Source organism: Phacochoerus africanus, chromosome 11 (genome assembly GCF_016906955.1).
Source record: "Phacochoerus africanus isolate WHEZ1 chromosome 11, ROS_Pafr_v1, whole genome shotgun sequence".
NCBI lineage: Eukaryota > Metazoa > Chordata > Mammalia > Artiodactyla > Suidae > Phacochoerus > Phacochoerus africanus.
The window spans coordinates 25,556,106-25,575,306 of NC_062554.1; the positions used below are offsets into that span (position 1 = coordinate 25,556,106).

At 36.8% G+C, this 19,201-nt stretch overlaps 1 protein-coding gene across 3 annotated transcripts in view; it reads left to right on the top strand.

Moving 5' to 3' along the window:
- Positions 1-19,201, top strand: part of DEUP1 (deuterosome assembly protein 1) — a 108,741-nt gene that overhangs the window by 58,916 nt on the left and 30,624 nt on the right. For all 3 annotated transcript variants that reach the window (XM_047753555.1, XM_047753553.1, XM_047753554.1), the window contains 3 exons: positions 1,682-1,784; positions 7,520-7,717; positions 9,219-9,305. In XM_047753555.1, the coding sequence (XP_047609511.1) occupies positions 1,682-1,784; positions 7,520-7,717; positions 9,219-9,305 (388 nt within the window). The remainder of the gene's footprint in view (positions 1-1,681; positions 1,785-7,519; positions 7,718-9,218; positions 9,306-19,201) is intronic.

The window sequence follows — 19,201 nt, forward strand, 5'->3', positions numbered from 1 at the left end:
TTTTTTTTTAATTTGGACTCTTGTTTCTTCTTTACAGCTGTATTAAGGTGAAGCAGCCGAGGCGGCCGCATGTAGACACACAATAGTTTTATAATAGTAGCATTGTAATGTTTTCATTCATTTTTCAGAACCTTTCTCCGTAATGCTAAGATTTTCTTAGCTTTTTCTTTACATAGAACAACTTTGGGCCGATAAGTCCTGAGAGTTATTAAAAATAATTCCAACACTCCTTTCCTACATAATAAATGATAGTTCCTTTATATCTTAGCGTGATTAGTGTTTTCTTTCTTCTTTGAACTTGTCCACATTGAGGGCTGATGTTTGTTCCATTCAATCACTGAAATTTATAAGATCGTTATGAGGTTTTTACTATTCAGGTCAGCATTTCACTCCCTGAATTGCTTAGGAAGAATTTTAAAATCGGAAATTGCATTTTTTCCCTTGTCAAAATCATAGCAAATAAGAAAAAAATTTTAATTGATCCTGAAATAATGTTTTAAGAGAATATTGGATACAGTACTCACAGTAGACTACTGAGTGGGAAACAAAAGGGGACTGAAAAATGTGTACGGCACATTCTAATTGTGTAGGGAAAATGTATGTTTTTATACACATCTGCATGGGCAAAAAAGACAATATACCACAAAAATGCTGACAATGGTTTTTCTTAGATGGCAACAACATTGTAGCAGAATATATTCTGATAAAATGTTTTCTGCAGTTAACATGCACATTTGATAATCAGAGAAGGCAATCCAGTCTAGACCCGTGTACTTCAGGGATAATTTATACCTTTTAAAAAAGCCATTTGTTTTCACTCTTTACATTAGTTAATTCTCTATCATTACTCAGATGTTGTTTGGTTTATGGGGTTTAAGTTTTTGATTTGTAGAACTTTTAAAAAATTCTTTGGAAACCTAAAATTATATATAATTGGGTACAATTCTCAAAATACCAGACTCCACCAGATTAAGCCAGCCGTAAAGGAAGGCATGCTGCTTTTCTTGCATGCTTACTTTCATTTTTCTGTTTTAGTGATTTTTGTTTTTGTTTTTGTTTTTACCAACTTCCCCGATGTGGAAGTGAAGATTGCCTTGTTTTGTAGTTCTCCAAACTTCCCGAGGAAATTGTACTTTTTACACTAGTTTCTGCCTTTCCTCTCTAGCGTCCATATGTGATTGCAATTCCATTTTATATTGAGCAGCCAAAGAATAGACCTATTTGCGCTCTCTCTGGGTAGACGGTCAGATTTAATCATTGTGGATCACTTTTATGGAGCAGTTGCTCCCCCAGACCTCTACTGACAGAGTTCCTTCCCATGATACAGAAGCAAGCCAGGTGTATTTTTTTTTTTTAACAGGTTTCCAGGCTATTTTATTATAGGAAACAGTCTTTTCTTCTTATCTAAAACTCTTATCTACATATGCAAATCCAGTCTTCAGCCAATTTTTAATGTATAATTGAAATTCCATATTAATTGCTACCTTTTTTTCCCCCACTAAAACCATTTGCACTCAGTTAAATATGTAAATTCTTATGGGATCTCAAAGTATTAGTCCTGTAACTAGAAATGTTTCCAATGGACTGTAATCTATCTCGGCAGCTAGAATGGCCTAAGTTAACAATATAATCACAAAAATTTATCAAGTTAAGCTTAATGTTTATTCATTTTAATTTATAGACTTGAGTCATCTTATTCACCTATTAAAGAGCCAGAAAAAAAGAGAAAAGAGCTGTTTTCAGTGACCCCAGATCAACCAAATCATGAAAAAGAATTGAACAAGGTATGGAAAATAATGAGCACCGTTCTTCCCAGCAGATTTGAAGTTTTTGGGTATAAAGCGGGGGGGGGGGGGAATCTTCCCTCTCCCTTCTTTTTCCTTCTGTATTTTCTCCTAAGATAATAGCCTACCAAGCTGCTAATTCTGACACTCTTCCATGTGATGCTATTAAAAAACCTTAGGTCATCCCTCTGCCCCTGGGAGACTCCCGGTGAAACACAGAGGACCTGTGGCTCCCTGAGAGGTAGCTTAGTGCAGCAAGTGTGAGAGCACAGACCCAATCACTCAGCCACACGTCAGGTGCAGAAGTTTAGGATTTTGCCCGAGTGAGTTGCTGGTTTCTAGGATGAGGGTGGGATCATTAGTAACTACCTCATAAGGTTAGGATGAGGATTAATTGAGCTAATATTAGCTTCTACTTAAATAGCTCTTGCCACGTGCCAGAAGCTGTTCTAAGGGTTTACTAAATCCTAATTCATTTATTCTTCAGAACCATCTTAGAAGGTAGGTACTGATACTGTCCCCTTTTATATTGAAGGAAACTTAGACACAGAGAACATAGGTAATTTCCCCCAATATCACACAGTTAGTAAGTGGAAGAGGCCAGATTTGAATCCAGGCAATCTGGTGCCAGAGTTGATACTCTTAAAATCCATAAAATAATTCAAGGAAAGTGCTTAGAACAGGGCTTACCTAGCTGAGAGGCAGCACCTTGTAGATGTCAGCTGCTGTTGCTATTGGTTACACCCACACTCTGTAATCAAGAATACCAGGGTCTTCCAGGGCAGTGCCCAGTACAGGATGAATAAGACCTGGTCATTGCCCTGGAAGACCCTGGGGTTCTCAACTTTCCTACAAAAAGTATCTTCTCTTCTTCCTCTAATAAAGTTCAGTTGTCGCTTTCTTTCTATGAGTTTATCATGGCTACTACTCATTTCTCAGGTCTTCAGATTTAAAGGTTACACAGAATATTCAATGCTATACAATTGCTAAAAGTAGGAAAAACCTGGACGTGGCTTTGAATTATCCCCCACTGCCCAGCACAGTGCCTGGCACATGATAAGTGAAAATAAATATTTAGAGAATGAATTAATGTTAGAGCTGAGCTCCCCTATAACTGTATAGGGTCATAAATTCCACCGTCTGACAAATTCAACATTTAGCACATATGTAGTAGGACTGTTGTTTTTCTGCTTATTTCTATAGAAAATACAATGATATAAAAGACATACCCTGTCTCCCAGAGAATTGGCTGTCAGGCAGCGAATGATTAAGTGTAGAACTGGTGTTATAAATTAATGATCATTTTCCTTATATTTTTCACATAATCCCCTGAAACTGATTTTACTGATATTTTAAAATACATCTTTAAAAAACTGTTCCCTTACTGGTGTCCTGAGTGAATACACTTCATAAAAGGTTGATTAAAGACACCTAAAGTAGAGTTAAACCGTTCTTAACCTCATAGATTTGGGGAGAGTAATAACAGTAATATAAGGAATCTACTGATTTTGCACAGTTCTGACATGGCAGGAGAGAATTCACAAATCTCTTTACAGGCTCTTGGAAATCTCTAGATAATGCATTGCTGTGCAGAAAAGGTAACAAAATGAATTGTGTATAAATAGCTATAGTTTCCAGGAAGTGTTTGTAGAGAGCATTTTCATTCTCATAAAACCAACAAGAGCCATGTGTTAAAATCCTACAAGTTATTTTTTTCTCTTTTTCAATATGAAACGATTTTTAGTCACTTATTTTGTGATAAAATTGACATTTTTAATAAAGTCAAAAGTCATTTAGAGCTAGTAAATTAATCTCATTTAAAAAGAAGCTTTAGGAGTTCCCATCGTGGCATAGTGGTTAACGAATCCGACTAGGAACCATGAGGTTGCGGGTTCGATCACTGGCCTTGCTCAGTGGGTTAAGGATCTGGCGTTGCCGTGAGCTGTGGTGTAGGCCGGCAGCTACAGCTCTGATTAGACCCCTAGCCTGGGAACCTCCACATACCGTGGGTGCGGCCCTAGAAAAGGCAAAAAGACCAAAAAAAATTATTTTTAAATAAGTAAGTTTTGCAGTATAGCATGTTTTAATATCTAAATGTTGTGAAAATAATAAAAATAGTTTACTCCTTCATGATGGTATACTCATTTTTTTTCACGTTTTAAAAGTACCATTTTGAGAGAATATGTTAAACTACACCCCAGGGAGGCAATTAGCAAAACCCACATAGGGATGAATGATAGAGCCACCCCGTTGTTCATGAAGTAAATTATAAGGAAAAGCATAGGAAAGAGAAGACAAGCTGAAAGGAGACTGACGTTCTCCGAGGGTGAGGGTACTTACTGTATGCCAGCCTCCTGCTCTGTCTTCTGCTGGATAACTTAGGTGCAGTCAGTTCCTTGCCTTGTGAGTCTTTTTCTTCCCCCACTTTTTAAATGATGGAGTTAGGCCACATGAGTTCTAAGGTCACGTCCAACTCTAAAAATGCTAGCCAAAGAGGAGAATCAGATGAGAGGTTGACGGTTTAAAATGTGAGGCTGGACCACGTTTACCTTCCTGCCCAGATTACTTTCCGTGTTTGGTCATCCTTCCTGGCTTTTTTCCAGTGTGGGAACCACCTTCCAGGGCTGGGCTCACAGAGGTTCCATCACGCAGTGGGTAAGGCCCTGGAATTAGACTGCCTGTCATCAGGAGTATGACTGTGAAGAGTTATGTATCTTAATTTTTTGATCAGGAAACTAGATTTAAGGTACATAGAGTACTCAGAACACACACAAACACCCACACAAAGAGACACCTCGAAATGATAGAGGCCAGTCTGAATGTGTGGCCCTTATTTATATCTCAGTTCAAATAAAGAAACTTAAAAACCAACAATCACTATATATTTTTTTAATTTTTAATTTTTTATTACTGAAATGAATTTGACATCTGTAGTTGTATAATGATCATAACAATCCTATTCCACAGGATTTCCATCCCATAACCCAAGCACATCCCTCCACCTCCCAAACTGTCTCCTCTGGAGACCATTAGTTTTTCAATGTCTGTGAGTCAACATCAGTTCTGCAAAGAAGTTCAGTCTGTCCTTTTTTCAGATTCCACATGTCAGTGAAAGCATTTGATATTGGTGTCTCATTGTACGGCTGACTTCACTTAGCATGATAATTTCTAGGTCCATCCATGTTGCTAAAAATGCCGGTATTTCATTCCTTTTAATGGCTGAGTAATATTCCATTGTGTATATGTACCACATCTTCTTGATCCACTCCTCTGTCAATGGACATTTAGGTTGTTTCCATGTCTTGGCTATTGTAAATAGTGCTGCAATGAGCATCGGAGTAGATGTGTCTTTGCAAGTCGTGGTTTTCTCTGGATAGATGCCCAGAAGTGGGATTGCTGGATCAAATGGTAGCTCTATTTTTAGTTTTCTGAGGAATGTCCATATTGTTTTCCACAGTGGTTGTACCAATTTACAATTCCACCAACAGTGTAATAGGGTTCCTTTTTCTCCACACCCTCTCCAGCACTTATCAACAATTCGCTATATTTCTGATACAATTTTAAATTTGATGGTGCCTGGATATTTTATGATAGTGAAAAATTGTTAATATTTTTTAAGACATACTAGAATTTTGGTTATGTTAGAGAAGAGAGTGTGCACTGTTATTCTTTTAGAGATATGTCCTCAAATTTTTAAAGATGAAATGAAAAAACAATTTTGTGGAAGTAAGTTCCCTGGGCAAATCCATAGAAATCTCTTTGTAAATGGCGCCTAACTCTCCAGCCTTACTTCTCACAACACACCACATCCCAGCCACTCCAGATGCCTTTGGTTCCTCGAGTGTGCCTTCTCGCTCTCACCCAGTCCTCCTGTCCATGCATTCTTTGCCTGGAAGCCCATCTCCATCTTCTCTCCAGCTTCCATGCGTCCTGCAGTGTTCAGTCTGATGTCCCTTCCTCTGGGAATCCTAACCTGATATCCCCAGGCTGGATTAAGCACCACCCCATGGCACACTGCTGATATCAGTTGCTACACGGTGTTGTAATTCTTTATTTTTGTTTCCCCTGATGGACTGTGATTTTTTTGAGATCAGTGATTATATACTTTATCACTGAACCTCAAGAATTAGAGACAGTGGTAATAGAAATGGACAGCAGTGGCGAGGTTTAAGAGAGGTTGAAATAGAAGGGATAGAGTTTGCTCCCTGACTTGATTTGGGAGGAGGAAGGAGAGGAGGAGTCCAAGGTGATCCAGAGGTTTCTACTGTGAAAGGTTAGCTAAAGTTAAGAAAGTGAGACTCTGCAGGCTTAAGGAAAATAGGTGATGGTTTTCTTGGACACATTTAAGTTTGAAATTTATTATGATGTGATTCTGAAAATGTAGTGTTTAGTCTTAAACACTACAACATAACTTAGTCCAAAACACTGAATTTAGAGCAAAGTATCCTAAGTTCTAGACCTGGGCTCTGCCCGTTAAAAGCTTTATTAATTTGAGCAAGCCACCTAACGTCTCTAAGCCATTTTTTTCTCCCTAAAACATGATCTATCCAGGGAGTTTTGTCATGGGTCAGAAGTAATGAATGTGACTGGTATGCATGAGGATGTGAGTTTGATCCCTGGCCTCGCACATTGGGTTAAGGATCCAGCATTGCCATGAGCTGCGGTGTAGGTCGCAGATGAGGCTCAGATTCTGCGTGACTGTGGCTGTGGCTATGGCGTAGGCTGGCAGTTGCAGTTCCGATTCAACCCCTTTTGGGAACTTCCATATGCTGCAGGTGTAGCCCTAAAAAGACCAAGGAAAAAAAGATCTCACTGTGGTATGTGGGATGCCTGGCCAACAGGAACCTGCTGTATAGCACAAAGAACGCTACCCAATATTCTCTGATAATCTGTATGGGAATCTGAAAGAGAATGGATGCAAGTACACGTATAATTGAATAACTTTTTTGTACAGCAGAAATTACCACAACATTGTAAATCAACTATACTTCAAGAAAACTTTTAAAAATGAAAAACAAAGCAAAACCAAAAAAGAAAAAAATGATCCATCAATCTCTAGGTTATGGGTCTAGTGCTCTTCTGCCATACCAAATCCAGAATGGGGGTTTAATGGGTATAAAGTGAGTTATGTGAAATGAGAAGTGCCATGGTCTGCAGCACAGCACAGTGCAGCAGTCAGCAGTGAGATTTTGTGTGCACTTAAAAATTTGTTAAGAAGGTAGGTAGAGCTCCTGTTATGTGTTTTTACCACACACACACACACACACACACACACACACACACACACACTTAAAACAACAAAGGGACACAAAGAAACTCTTAGAGGTAGAAGATATGATTATTATCTTGATAGTGGTGATGGTAACACAAGTGTTTGTCCAAACTCACCAAGTCATATCCTTTAACTATTTGCAGGTTTTTGTTATTGCAGTTATACCTCAGTGGAGCTGGGGGAAAGTGCTTGACAAAACTGTCCCCGCCCTCCTGTCAAAGTGGTCGTCAAAGTAGTATCAGTCGTTGGTGATGGTTTGCATGCCATAGAAAATAAAAGTGAAAAAGAAAATTTGAAATTGGAAGGAGAAAAAAACATTATTTTAAGTATCAGTTTCTAATTTAGCATTGATCAGAAGAAGAGGGTAAAATGGGGGCTGGCAAAGTTTCAAGATAGGAGAGGAAGACTGCACAGCTGCTTTATAAAGGATTTGTTACTCTTTTGTGCAAAATATCTGCTGCAGATAAGAAGCCAACTCTGTCAGGGGGAAGAGTACCATAGCTCCGAGCAGGAACGGATGAGGAATGAAATCTCTGACCTAACCGAGGAGCTTCATCAGAAGGAGATCACTATAGCAACTATCATGAAGAAGGCTGCCCTTCTGGAAAGACAGTTAAAAATGGAGTTAGAAATAAAAGAGAAGATGTTAGCGAAACAACAGGTATGCAAGCGGCCAGACAGTGTCTGTCCACGTCACTCTCTTACTCAGTGCAGATAGTAGCCTTCCTAATAGACTAATAAAAGCATTGTAATTCTTATATTGTTTCTGAGACCAACAGCACAGAAACGCTTTGTGGGCTCACATGAAACCGTGTTGAGATACTACAAAGTGTCATCAAACAAGAACCAGGGAAATAAGTGACAGCACAAGATAACTTCATTAAATCTCAAGCAGACAGTTTCTTGTGACCCAAATTCTGATCACTTGCTACAGCACGGTCTGGTCAAAGATTTCTTCCTGAATTTGTTTTCCATAGTTTTCTTCCATTAACGTTTTTATCTTAAAAAAGCTTCTCTTCCAGTTTCACTTGGACACGTCCCATGCCCATTTCTTAGCTTTATTTCAAGGTTTTAAAAAATGGATGTTAAAATACGAAGATTCATTCATACTTACCTTTCAGTGTATAGTGTGGTTCTTGGGGGAAACAGCAGTTGTAACATTCTACTGTGAAACTACTTCAAGTGACTTTGTCTTCCCTTCCTCCTTCCCTTCCTTCCTGTTTATTTTGAAACTCCCTCGATCCCTTACTCATCATTAAATTGGTGGCCTGTTATTGAAAGTATAGGGTTTCTCTGCCTCTTTATCCCAAATATAGAGCTTTTGAGAGCACCGTTCAGTAATTTTCTAGGCATATGGGGGTTATTTCACAAATAACAGGGATATTTAAATCCTGTGTATTATTTTAAAAAAAGACTCTGCCTTTACCCAATTATAAGCCTTAAGCTGTGATTAATTTGTACAATTCATAGGCGGAAACAGCATAGATGAAACGATAGCATTCGTTGCACCTGTATAGGAAATGATATTTTACAGGTGTTAACAGTGATTTGAGTAGTTGGGTTATGAATTATTTTTTATTTTCACCTTTATATTCTATATTTTTATATTTTTGTCAAGGAGAATATAATTTTGTAATTTACGGAAGTATATCTTTCTAAGGGAAGTGTTCTGTAATGAAATGCACCTTCGATAAATAAAAGGGTACACACTTTAAGTACTGTCAAGTAGAAGAAATTAGAGAAAAATAAATTAGACCAAATGAAGTAGTCACAATAAAAGAAGGGAATTTGGCAGAAGTATCAGAAAGAACAAAATTAAATGTGAAACTCATATTTGCATGTTGTAAAAATTAATTAATAAAGAAATTTAGTGGACAGTGTTATTCAAGTTTGTTCTTAACATTATGACTTTTCTGTTAATAATTTGCATACCATAGGAAAAAAGAAGAAAGAAATAGAAATTTGGAAGGGAAAAGAAAAAAGTTATGAATCATTATATTTTTAATTTAGCACCAATCCTGGTTTATTATGATGCCTAAGAAGTACTTCCCTTCATTACACCTAGAAAATATTTGTATTAACATTAAAAAGTTAATTTTCATAGAATTTTGAACTTTTGTTATGAATTTTACATTCACTTTTAACTACTGCTCTCCTTTCAGGTCTCAGATATGAGATATAAAGCTGTCAGAACTGAAAACACACACCTGAAAGGAATGATGGGAGATTTAGACCCTGGACGGTACATGGTAATATGCTGAAATCATTCAGTAAATGCACAGAGATTAGTTGGTCAGGATGTTATTTACTGAGTACTTCCGACGTGTCAGGCATGCAGGAGTTGGGGTGGCACATTATCTTGTGCTTGGATTGAACTTACTTTTATCCTCAGGCTAGAACATTTGAATTTGTAGTTTTCTCCCTGGTTCTTTTCTCAGATTGGGCTCATTTCTGATTATTTCCTCAACCATACTTCTCCCTTGCTTTTGCTCTTGTTGTTGCCTCCGAAATCCATACATGGCCTGACGCACTCCCCCTGATGAAGCCACCCCTGAAACTCCAGTCAGAATAAATGGCTCTATCGACTCTTGGTTTGTATTTGGGTCTGACTTGTTTCATAGCTTTCACTTCCCCATCACTTGAGTGGTGAACAAGGACCATGTCTTATTTATGTGTGTATCACCAGTACCGCTCAGGATCAGGGGTATAGAAGGTGTTCAGTGAGTGTTGGTTGAATAAAAAGAAGAATGAGTCAGTGAATGATTGAGGACTGACCTTATGGTTTTAACAGATGTCTTTATAGGGTTACACAAGGCAACTTAAAACAGGCTCTGTGCCTTGCATTTCAGCTGTTTAACAGTTGAGGGCTGGTTTTTACATGTAAATAGAACTTTTATTTATTGAACTAATGAAATACCATTGTTACTTGTTTACCACTCATTTGGTCTGAGTGAAAATTCTGAAATAATTTCCTACCATTGAGAGAATGGAGGGGATCAGAATATGGCACTTGCTTAACCTGGCCTCAGATTCCTCAGCTGCAAAGTGAGGAAGCTGGATTAGGCAGAGTCCTTTCTTAAGACAGGATGTATTTCTTTTTTTTTTAATCAGTATTTTTATTTTTGATTTTTTACTTGAAGCATGGTTGATTACATTATTATATAACTTACAGGTATACAACCTAGTGATTCACAACTTAAAAGTTATACTGCATGATAATGTGAGAAAAAAGAATGTATACATATATGTGTAACCGGGTCACCATGCCATACAGTAGAAAAAAAATTGTATTGGGGAAATAACAATAAAACAATTAAAAATAAATTGTTATACTCTATTGTTATTATAAAATATTGTCTTAAAAAAGAATGAAATAATTGCATTTGCAGCACCATGGATGGACCTAGAGCTTATCATACTGAGTGAAGTAAGTCAGAGAAAGACAAATATCATACAATATCACTTATATGTGGAATTTTAAAACATAATACAAATGAACTTATTTACAAAACAGCAATAACCTCACAGACATAGGAAAACAAACATACAGTTGCCAAAAGGGATAGTGGAGGTGGGAGAGAGATAAATTATGAATTTGGGATTAACATCTATAACGTATCTGTAAAGTAGATAAACAACAAGGATCCACAGTATAGAACAGGGAACTATACTCAATATCTTGTAATAACCTATAATGAAAAAGAAAAGATAGAGATATACGTATAACTGAACTTTGCTGTACACCTGAAACTAACATAACACTGTAAATTATACTTCAGTTTTAAAAATGGTTTTAAAATATTGGCTATATTCCCTTATTGTATAATATATCCTTGTGGCTTGTTTTATGCATAATGGCTGGACCTCTTAATCCTCCACCCCTTTTCTGCCCTTCCCTTCTTCCTGCTCTCCACCAGTAACCACTACTTTGTTTTCTATAGCTGTGAATCTGGTTTTTTTGTTCATTATATTCATTCACTACTTTGGTATATTTTTTAGATTACACAAATAAGTGATATCAGATAATATTTGTCTTTCTCTGCCTGACTTACTTAGCATAATACCCTCCAACTCCACCCATATTGTTGCAAGTGGCAGAAATTTGTTCTTTTTTATGGCCAAATAGCATTCCATTATTTGTATATATGTACTACACCTTCTTTATCCATTCCTCTGTCAATAGACACTTAGGTTGCTTCCATATCTTGGCAATTATAAATAATGCTGCTGTGAACATTGGGGTGCATGCGTCTTTTCAAAGGAGTGTTTTAATTATTTTTCAGGTAAATACTTAGGAGTGGAATTGCTGGATAATACAGTAGTTCTTTTTTTTTTTTTTTTTTTTGTCATTTTGCTATTTCTTGGGCCGCTCCCGTGGCATATGGAGGTTCCCAGGCTAGGAGTAGTTCTATTTTTATTAAGAAACCTCTATGCAGTTTTTCGCAGTGGCTGCACCAATTTACATTCCCACCAACAGTGGTTTCTTTCCTTTTCTACACATTCTTGCAGACGTTGGTTATTTGAGTTCTTTTTGATAAGACAAAGTCTGACAAGTGTGAGGTGATATCACATTGTGGTTTTAATTTGTATTTGTCTCATAATTAACAGTGTTGAGCATCTGTTTATGTGCCTGTTAGCCATCTGAATGTCCTCTTTGGAAAATATCTTTTCAGTTCTTCTGCCTGTTTTTTTTTAATTGGGTTGTTTGTTTTTTTAGATGTTGAGTGTATGAGCTCTTGATGTATTTTGGATATTAACCCCTGACTGGTCATGTCATTTGCAGATATTTTCGCTCATTAAAAGTTGTCTTTTCATTATGTCAGTGGTTTCCTTTGCTGTATAAAAGCTTTTAAGTTTAATTAGGTCCTATTTGTTTATTTTTGCTTTTGTTACCTTTGCTTTAGGAGATAGGATTTATGTCAGAGGGTTCAACCCATCATGATACGGTACTTCTGTGATGCCATGTACTTATTCTCCTAATGTTGCATATTGCAGCATCAAAGGGTAGATGCATTCTGGAAGCATTCTGCTGCCTTCCTGGGGCCTTGTTATGGATCCTGTGATTGGAGTTAGATGAATAAAAAGTAGAGGATGTGTGGTTTCTTTATCTGCTACATCAAATCTGTGTGACACCTAGGACTCATTTCTAAACACTGGACATAAAAAAAGTTAAATTGGATCCTGCCCTTATCTCTCTCTTCTTTCTTTTACAAAATGGTTTTTGTGTTATTTTTAAAGTTTCAAACTGAATGCTTTTAGGTGTGTATTCTGCTGCATCACAGCTCCCACCAAGCTTGCTCCACTCTGCCTCCTGTAGGTATTTGGCTTTGTTCATTTATTTGTTTTCATTTTTTAAAGAAATGAAACACATAAATATGTGTAAAGAAGCTAGTTATCCCCACTCCTATCCCCAATCCCAGTTTGGCTCCTGAGGTATTCAGTGCCAAGTGTTTAGCCTTCTGTAACTTTTTCCTTGTTTATGCACACACTTAGAAAGGGTGAGCTGACTGTTCTTTTTCAGAGATACGTGTGTAATATTTGCATATTCCAGACTGCCTTTTGACTATATATACAATATATGCTATATATCATGGACATGTTTATAAGTTAGTAGAGAAACATCTTTTTATTTTTCTTAATTTTGTAGAAAAATATATATTTACTCATAAAATATATACATTTTAACAAATTGAATCATAACTTACATACCAGTGATTTCAGTGCAGTCTCTCTCTTTTCTTGCTTCTCATCTTTTCCTTTCCTCCATTTCTCCAGCCACCTCATAACCCATCCACCAGATAGCACATTAACTATTCAGCATGTACCATTTTGTATCTTTGTGTGTGTGTGTGTGTGTGTGTGTCTATATTATGTACCTATTTAGGGGTTTTAAGTTTTTTAAAAAAATGGATTATGTTTTGCACATTCTCTATGTCTTGTTTTTGTTTACTCAGCAATATCCTTTGCAGATCCTTATAGCTTTAGGTCTTAGTTGATTCTGTATAAGGGCTTAATAATGTTCTATGATATGAGTGTATCAAAAATTATTCAGCTATTTTTCAAAATTGCGGTTGTCCCTTGAACATTTTGCGGGTTAGGGGTGCTGACCCTGCGCATTTGGAAATCTGCATACTTTTATAGTCGTCCCTTCTCCATGCCTGAGGTTTCAACCAACTGCAGATTGTGTAGTACTGTAGTACATATTTAGTGGAAAAAATCCATGAGTAAGTGGACCCATACAGTTCAAACTCATGTTGTTCAAGGGTCAGCTGTAACTTGTTCATAATTAAGAACTCTGTTTCTAGATTTTTGCACAAATGAACAATACTGTGAGAAACGGCCTTATACATACATCTTGGAATAGCTTCCTAAGAATAGAATTACTGATTCAAAGAATATATGTTTTTGTTTAAAACTCTTTGTCAAATCATATTTCTTCCATTTCTGTATGAGAGTACCTTTTTCTTTCATCCTTACCAGCAATAGGTATTATTGCTCTTTTAAATTTTTGTTGGTCTCGTAGATGTAAAGTGATTTCTCAGTAGTACCTTAATTTGCATTTCTGTGGCAACAGTGAGCATATTCTTGCATATTTATTGGCACTGTATTATGAATTAGTTATATTCTTTGCTCACTTTTCTTGAGCAGAAGCTCAAGCTCATTTTCCTTGGGTTGTCTTTTTCTCGTCAATTTATAAGAGAATTTTTCTAAATTTGTTGTTTCTAATTTTATTTATAATATTTTTGCCATACAAAAAGTTTTAAACTTTCGCTTATCAAATGTATACATCATTTTGTTTATAGCCTCTGCAGTTCCTTCCTTGAGAGTAACGTGATTTCTTCCAGCTCCTAGACAGTGTATATACTTTCTTAGCGTTTCATCAGAGATTTTTGTATTTCTCATCTAAGTTTAATCCATTTGAATTATAATTTTGCATGTGATTATAAACTAAGAATCCAATTTAAAGTTTTATATAAATGTTAAGCTCGGCTATTCTAGTTTCTCCTGATGATCTCCTGTTGGATTCTGTGTGGAACTGAATTAAGTTTATTGATTTTGAAACCATTTGCATTTTTATGATAGTAAATTTTCCCATCCAAGAATATGTCATAGGGCATGACTCTCCATTTCTTCATATCTTATTTTATGCTCTTCAATGAGACCTTATGATTTTCTTTGTGTAAATTCTGTGGTGTCTTTTAAAATCTATTTTCAGGCATTTTATAATTCTTGTCACTGTTGTAAATGGAATATTTTCCTTTTTCCATATCTGAAAACTTACTGCTAATATAGAAAAAATGCAAATTACCTTTTAATTCTAGTACACATTTTTATAGAGGTTCTTATTTTTTGAGATACACAATTGTATCAATAAAAATAGGTTTATCTCATCTACTGTTCATATCAGTAATTTTTGTCATATTGAATTTGTTAAAACTACTAAGCAAATATTAATAATGGTGATTGTTGACATATTTTGTCTAATTTCTGATTTCAGATGAAATTATTTTAGAGTTTTACTGTTTAGGATAATATTCTTGATATGTGGTCTTTATTATGCCTTTCTATTTCCAAATTACTTTGAGTTTTTAAGATTTACTGCTGATTTTATCAAATGCCTTTTTAGCATATATGACGTCACATAGTTTTTATCCATTAATAGTTGATGCGTATAGACTATAACTGATGGATTTCTTGATATCAATCCACCCTTACATTCCTGGAATAAACCTTCTAGGTCATTGTAATCATTTTCTAGGGCTCTCATAACAAAGTACTATAAACTGGGTGGCTTAAAACAAGAGGAACTTAGTATAGTGTGATTCTGATGCTAGAAGTCCAAAATCAAGGTGTCAGCAAGGCCATGCTTCCTCAGAAACCTGTGGGGGGGGGGGGGAATCTTTCCTCTTTGTAGCCTCCGGTGATTTGCCAGCAATCTTTGCAGATGCATCGCACATGGCATTCTCTCTCCCCGTATCTCTGTCTTGACTTAGCTGTCTTCTTCCTGTTACTTCGTGTCATCCTCCCTCCATGTGTGTCTGTCTCCATGTCCAAATTTCCCCTTTTTATAGAATACTTGTCATATTGGATTACGGTCCACCATAATGACCTCATTATTTCTTAATTATCTCTGTAAATATCCTATTTCCAAATAAGATCACATTCTGAAGTATTAATAATGCTTAGGACTTCAACATATAACAGTAATACTCTAACAGTTTTGATCTGTTACTGAATTCTATGTGATAATATTTTATTTAGAAATTAAGATTTGTGTGTATAGGAGTTCTTGTCGTGGCTCAATGGAAATGAATCTGACTAGCATCCATGAGGTTGCAGGTTCGATCCCTGGCCTCGCTCAGTGGGTTAAGGATCCGGCATTGCCGTGAGCTGTGGTATAGGTCGCAGATGCAGCTTGGATCCTGTGTTACTGTGGCATAGGCCGTAGGCTATAGCTCCCATTCAGCCCCTAGTCTGGGAACCTCCATATGCTGCAAGTGCGTTCCCCCCCAAAAAAAAAAAGATTTGTGTCTATAAATGAGATTTGTATATAGTTCTCTTTTTTCTACTTGTTATAAAGTTATGCTAGCTTTATAATGTAAATTGGGAGTTTTCTGTATTTATGAATGGTCTAGAATAGTTTAAGTAATATTGGAATTACAGTTCTTTAAATGTTACAAGGAACTTACCTGTGAAACCATCTGGATACTGAAGTTTCAGTGAAGTTATCTTCAGCTACCTTTCGGTTCTGTCTTAGGGTACTTGAAATATTCAAATTTCACTTCTTAGGTTGTTTTTGGTAATTTTTATTTTTCTAGAAAATCTTTACCCATTCCAATATGTTTCCTTGTTTCCAAAGGTAATAATATCCTAAAGTTCTTCGCATCAATGCTGTATTCAGTATTTATTTTGCTTTCTCATTTCTAAGCTCAGGTATTTTAGTTCTTTCTCTTTTGTTAAGTCTAGCACATGGGATTGGTTATTTTATTAGTACTCAGAAGTACTGACTGTGTTTATTATTATTTATTCTTTCTAATTTTATTATTTCTTTTATAGATTTCCTCTTCCTGTTTTGTTTTATTATACTTTGTCTAATTTCTTAAGATAAATACTGAATTTCTGAATTGTATTTTTTTTTTCTTTAATGGTGAAAGTTTTTAAAGCTATATGTGTTCCTCTGGAAATAGCTTTTGATGCATCCCATCAATTTTGCTATGAAATCTTTTCCTATGTATTTCTTTACAAATATACTCTCCGAGTCATGGATTAGAATGGGCTTAGTTCTCTGAGAACAGGGAGACCAGGCAAACCCAAGAGGACTAATTAGCCCAGCCAAGCCCTTCGTAGGTTAGGTGGTCCTGCTTGGCTCTGAGGAAGGGAAGGAGTTCTCCACCTCTCCCCGACAGGAGCCTCTCTCACTTGGCTCAGGAGAAAAAGGATAGAAGTAGACATGGTACAGAGGAGATGCAGCAAGACGCCAACTTCTCAAAACAAGGATATTAGAAAATTTGTGTCCTACAGAGAAATTGGCACTCAGGTTTTTTCTCCTTGGCCGCCCTGTGGTAGGTGGAGTTCCCAGGCCAGGGATCAGATCTGAGCCACAGTTGCAACCTATGCCACAGCCATGGCAACGCTGGATCCTTAACCCACTGTGCCCGGCCTGGGGTCCAACCTGTATCCCAGCACTCAAGAGATGTGGCTGATTCTGTTGCACCACAGCAGGAACTCCAGCACTCAAGTTTTAATGAAGTTAGCCACTTTCAAGTTGGTTTCTTCAAACTTTATTTCCTCCCCAGATTTATTGATGTATAATTGACAAGTAAAATTATATACATTGTACAATGTGATGATTTGATGTTTCTGTACATTGTGAAAAGATTACCACAAATTATTTGACACAGCCATCGTTCACAGTTATCATTTGTGTGTGTGTGAGTGTATCTATGTATTTGTGTTCAGAACACATAAGAGCTACTCTTTCAGCAAATTCCAAGGGTAAGATACAGTCACTGTGCTGTACATTAGATTCCCAGAACATTTTCATCTTCTAAATCAAAGTTTGTATTCTTCAATTCAGCATTTGCTCATTCCATCCCTCACTCAGCCAACCCCAGCAACACCATTCTACTCTCTGCTTCTATCAGTTTGACTTTTTAAAAAATTCCCATGTAAGCGTGATCATATAGTATTTGTTTTTCTCTGTCTGGATTATGTCACTTAGCATAATGTCCTCCAGGGTCACCCATATTGTCACAAATGGCAAGATTTTCTTCTTTTTATGGCTTAATAATATTCCACTGTGGAATGTTCTCTATCCATTCATCCATTGAGAGACACTTAGGTTGTTTCCATATCTTGACTGTGTAAATAATGCTGCAGCGAACATGGGAATGCAGGTATCTCCTCAAAGTACTTATTTCCTTTTAGATATATACTCATCTGGAATTGCTGGGTCTTCTGGTAGTTCGATTTTTAATTTTTTTTTCCTCTTTTCTGGCTGTCCTGCAGCACATGGAATTCCCAGGTCAGGGATCAGATCTGAGCCAGCGATGCCGGATCCTTAAACCACTGTGCCAGGCTAGGGGTTGAACCAGTGTTCCAGTGCTCCAGAGATGCCACTGATCCTGTTGCGCCATGCAGGAACTCCTATTTTTAATGTTTTTAGGAACTTCCATACTGTTTTCCATACTGGCTTTACCAATTTATAGTCCCAACAACAGTGTACAAGGGTTCTCTTTTCTCCACATTCTAACCAGCACTTGTTATTTGTTGTCTTTTTATGATAGCCTTTCCAACAGTCACATTCCAATGGTCACATTGTGGGTGTGATTTGCATTTCCATGATTAGTGATGTTGAGTATCTTTTCATGTCTTTTGACCATCTTTATGTCAAAAAAATGTCTATTCAGGAGTTCCCATCATGGCGCAGTGGTTATCGAATCCAACTAGGAACCATGAGGTTGCGGGTTCAGTCCCTGCCCTTGCTCAGTGGGTTAACGATCCGGCGTTGCCGTGAGCTGTGGTGTAGGTTGCAGACACGGCTTGGATCAGCCCTTGCTGTGGCTCTGGCATAGGCCAGTGGCTACAGCTCCGATTCGACCCCTAGCCTGGGAACCTCCATATGCTGCAGGAGCGGCCCAAAGAAATAGCAAAAAGACCAAAAAAAAAAAAAGTCTATTCACATCTCCTATCCATTTTGATTCAATTTTTTTTTATGTTGAGTCATATGAGTTCTCTATATATTTTGGATACTAATCCATTATCAGATGTATCATTTGCAAATATCTTCTCCCATTTGTTATGCTGCCTTTTCATTTTGTCAGTAGTTTCCTTCCTGTGCCAAAGATTTTTATTTGATGCAGGTACACTGGCTTATTTTTGCTTTTGTTTTCCTTGCCTGAGGAGATATTTCCAAAAATGTTACTAAGACTGATGTCAGTGAACAAACTGCCTATGTTTTCTTCTTTGGTTTAAGGTCTTGCGTTTAAGACTTTAATCCATGTTGAGTTTCTTTTGTGCATGGTGTGACAGAGTAGTCTAGTTTGAGTCTTTTGCATGGAGCTGTTACCCAACACCGTTTATGAAATTGGCTGTCTTTTCTCCATTGTATATTCTTGCCTCCTTTGTTACAGGCAATTGACCATATAGTGTGGATTTATTTCTGGGCTTTCTAGTCTGTTCCATTGATCAGTGTACTGTGTTTGTGCCAGTACCATACTGTTTTGATTACTATAGCTTTGTAGTATTGTCCAAAGTCAAGGAACATGATACATCCAGCTTTATTCTCCTTTCTCAAGATTTTTTTTTTTTTTTGGTTATTCAAGGTTCCTTTTGTTTCCAAACAAATTTTAGAAGTAATTCTTCTAGTTTTGTGAAAAATACAATTGATCTCTTGATAGAGATTGCATTGTATCTGTAGATTGCCTTGAGGAGGATGGTCATTTTAACAATATTCATTCTTCCAACTTATGGATATGGCTATATATCTTTCCATTTGTTTTTGTCATCTTCAATTTCTTTCATCAGTGTCTTATAGTTTTCCAGAGATAGGTCTTTCACCTCCTTAGGTATATTTGTTCCTAGGTATTTTATTCTTTGTAATGTGATTGTAAATGAGATTATTTTCTGATTTCTCTCTCTCTCT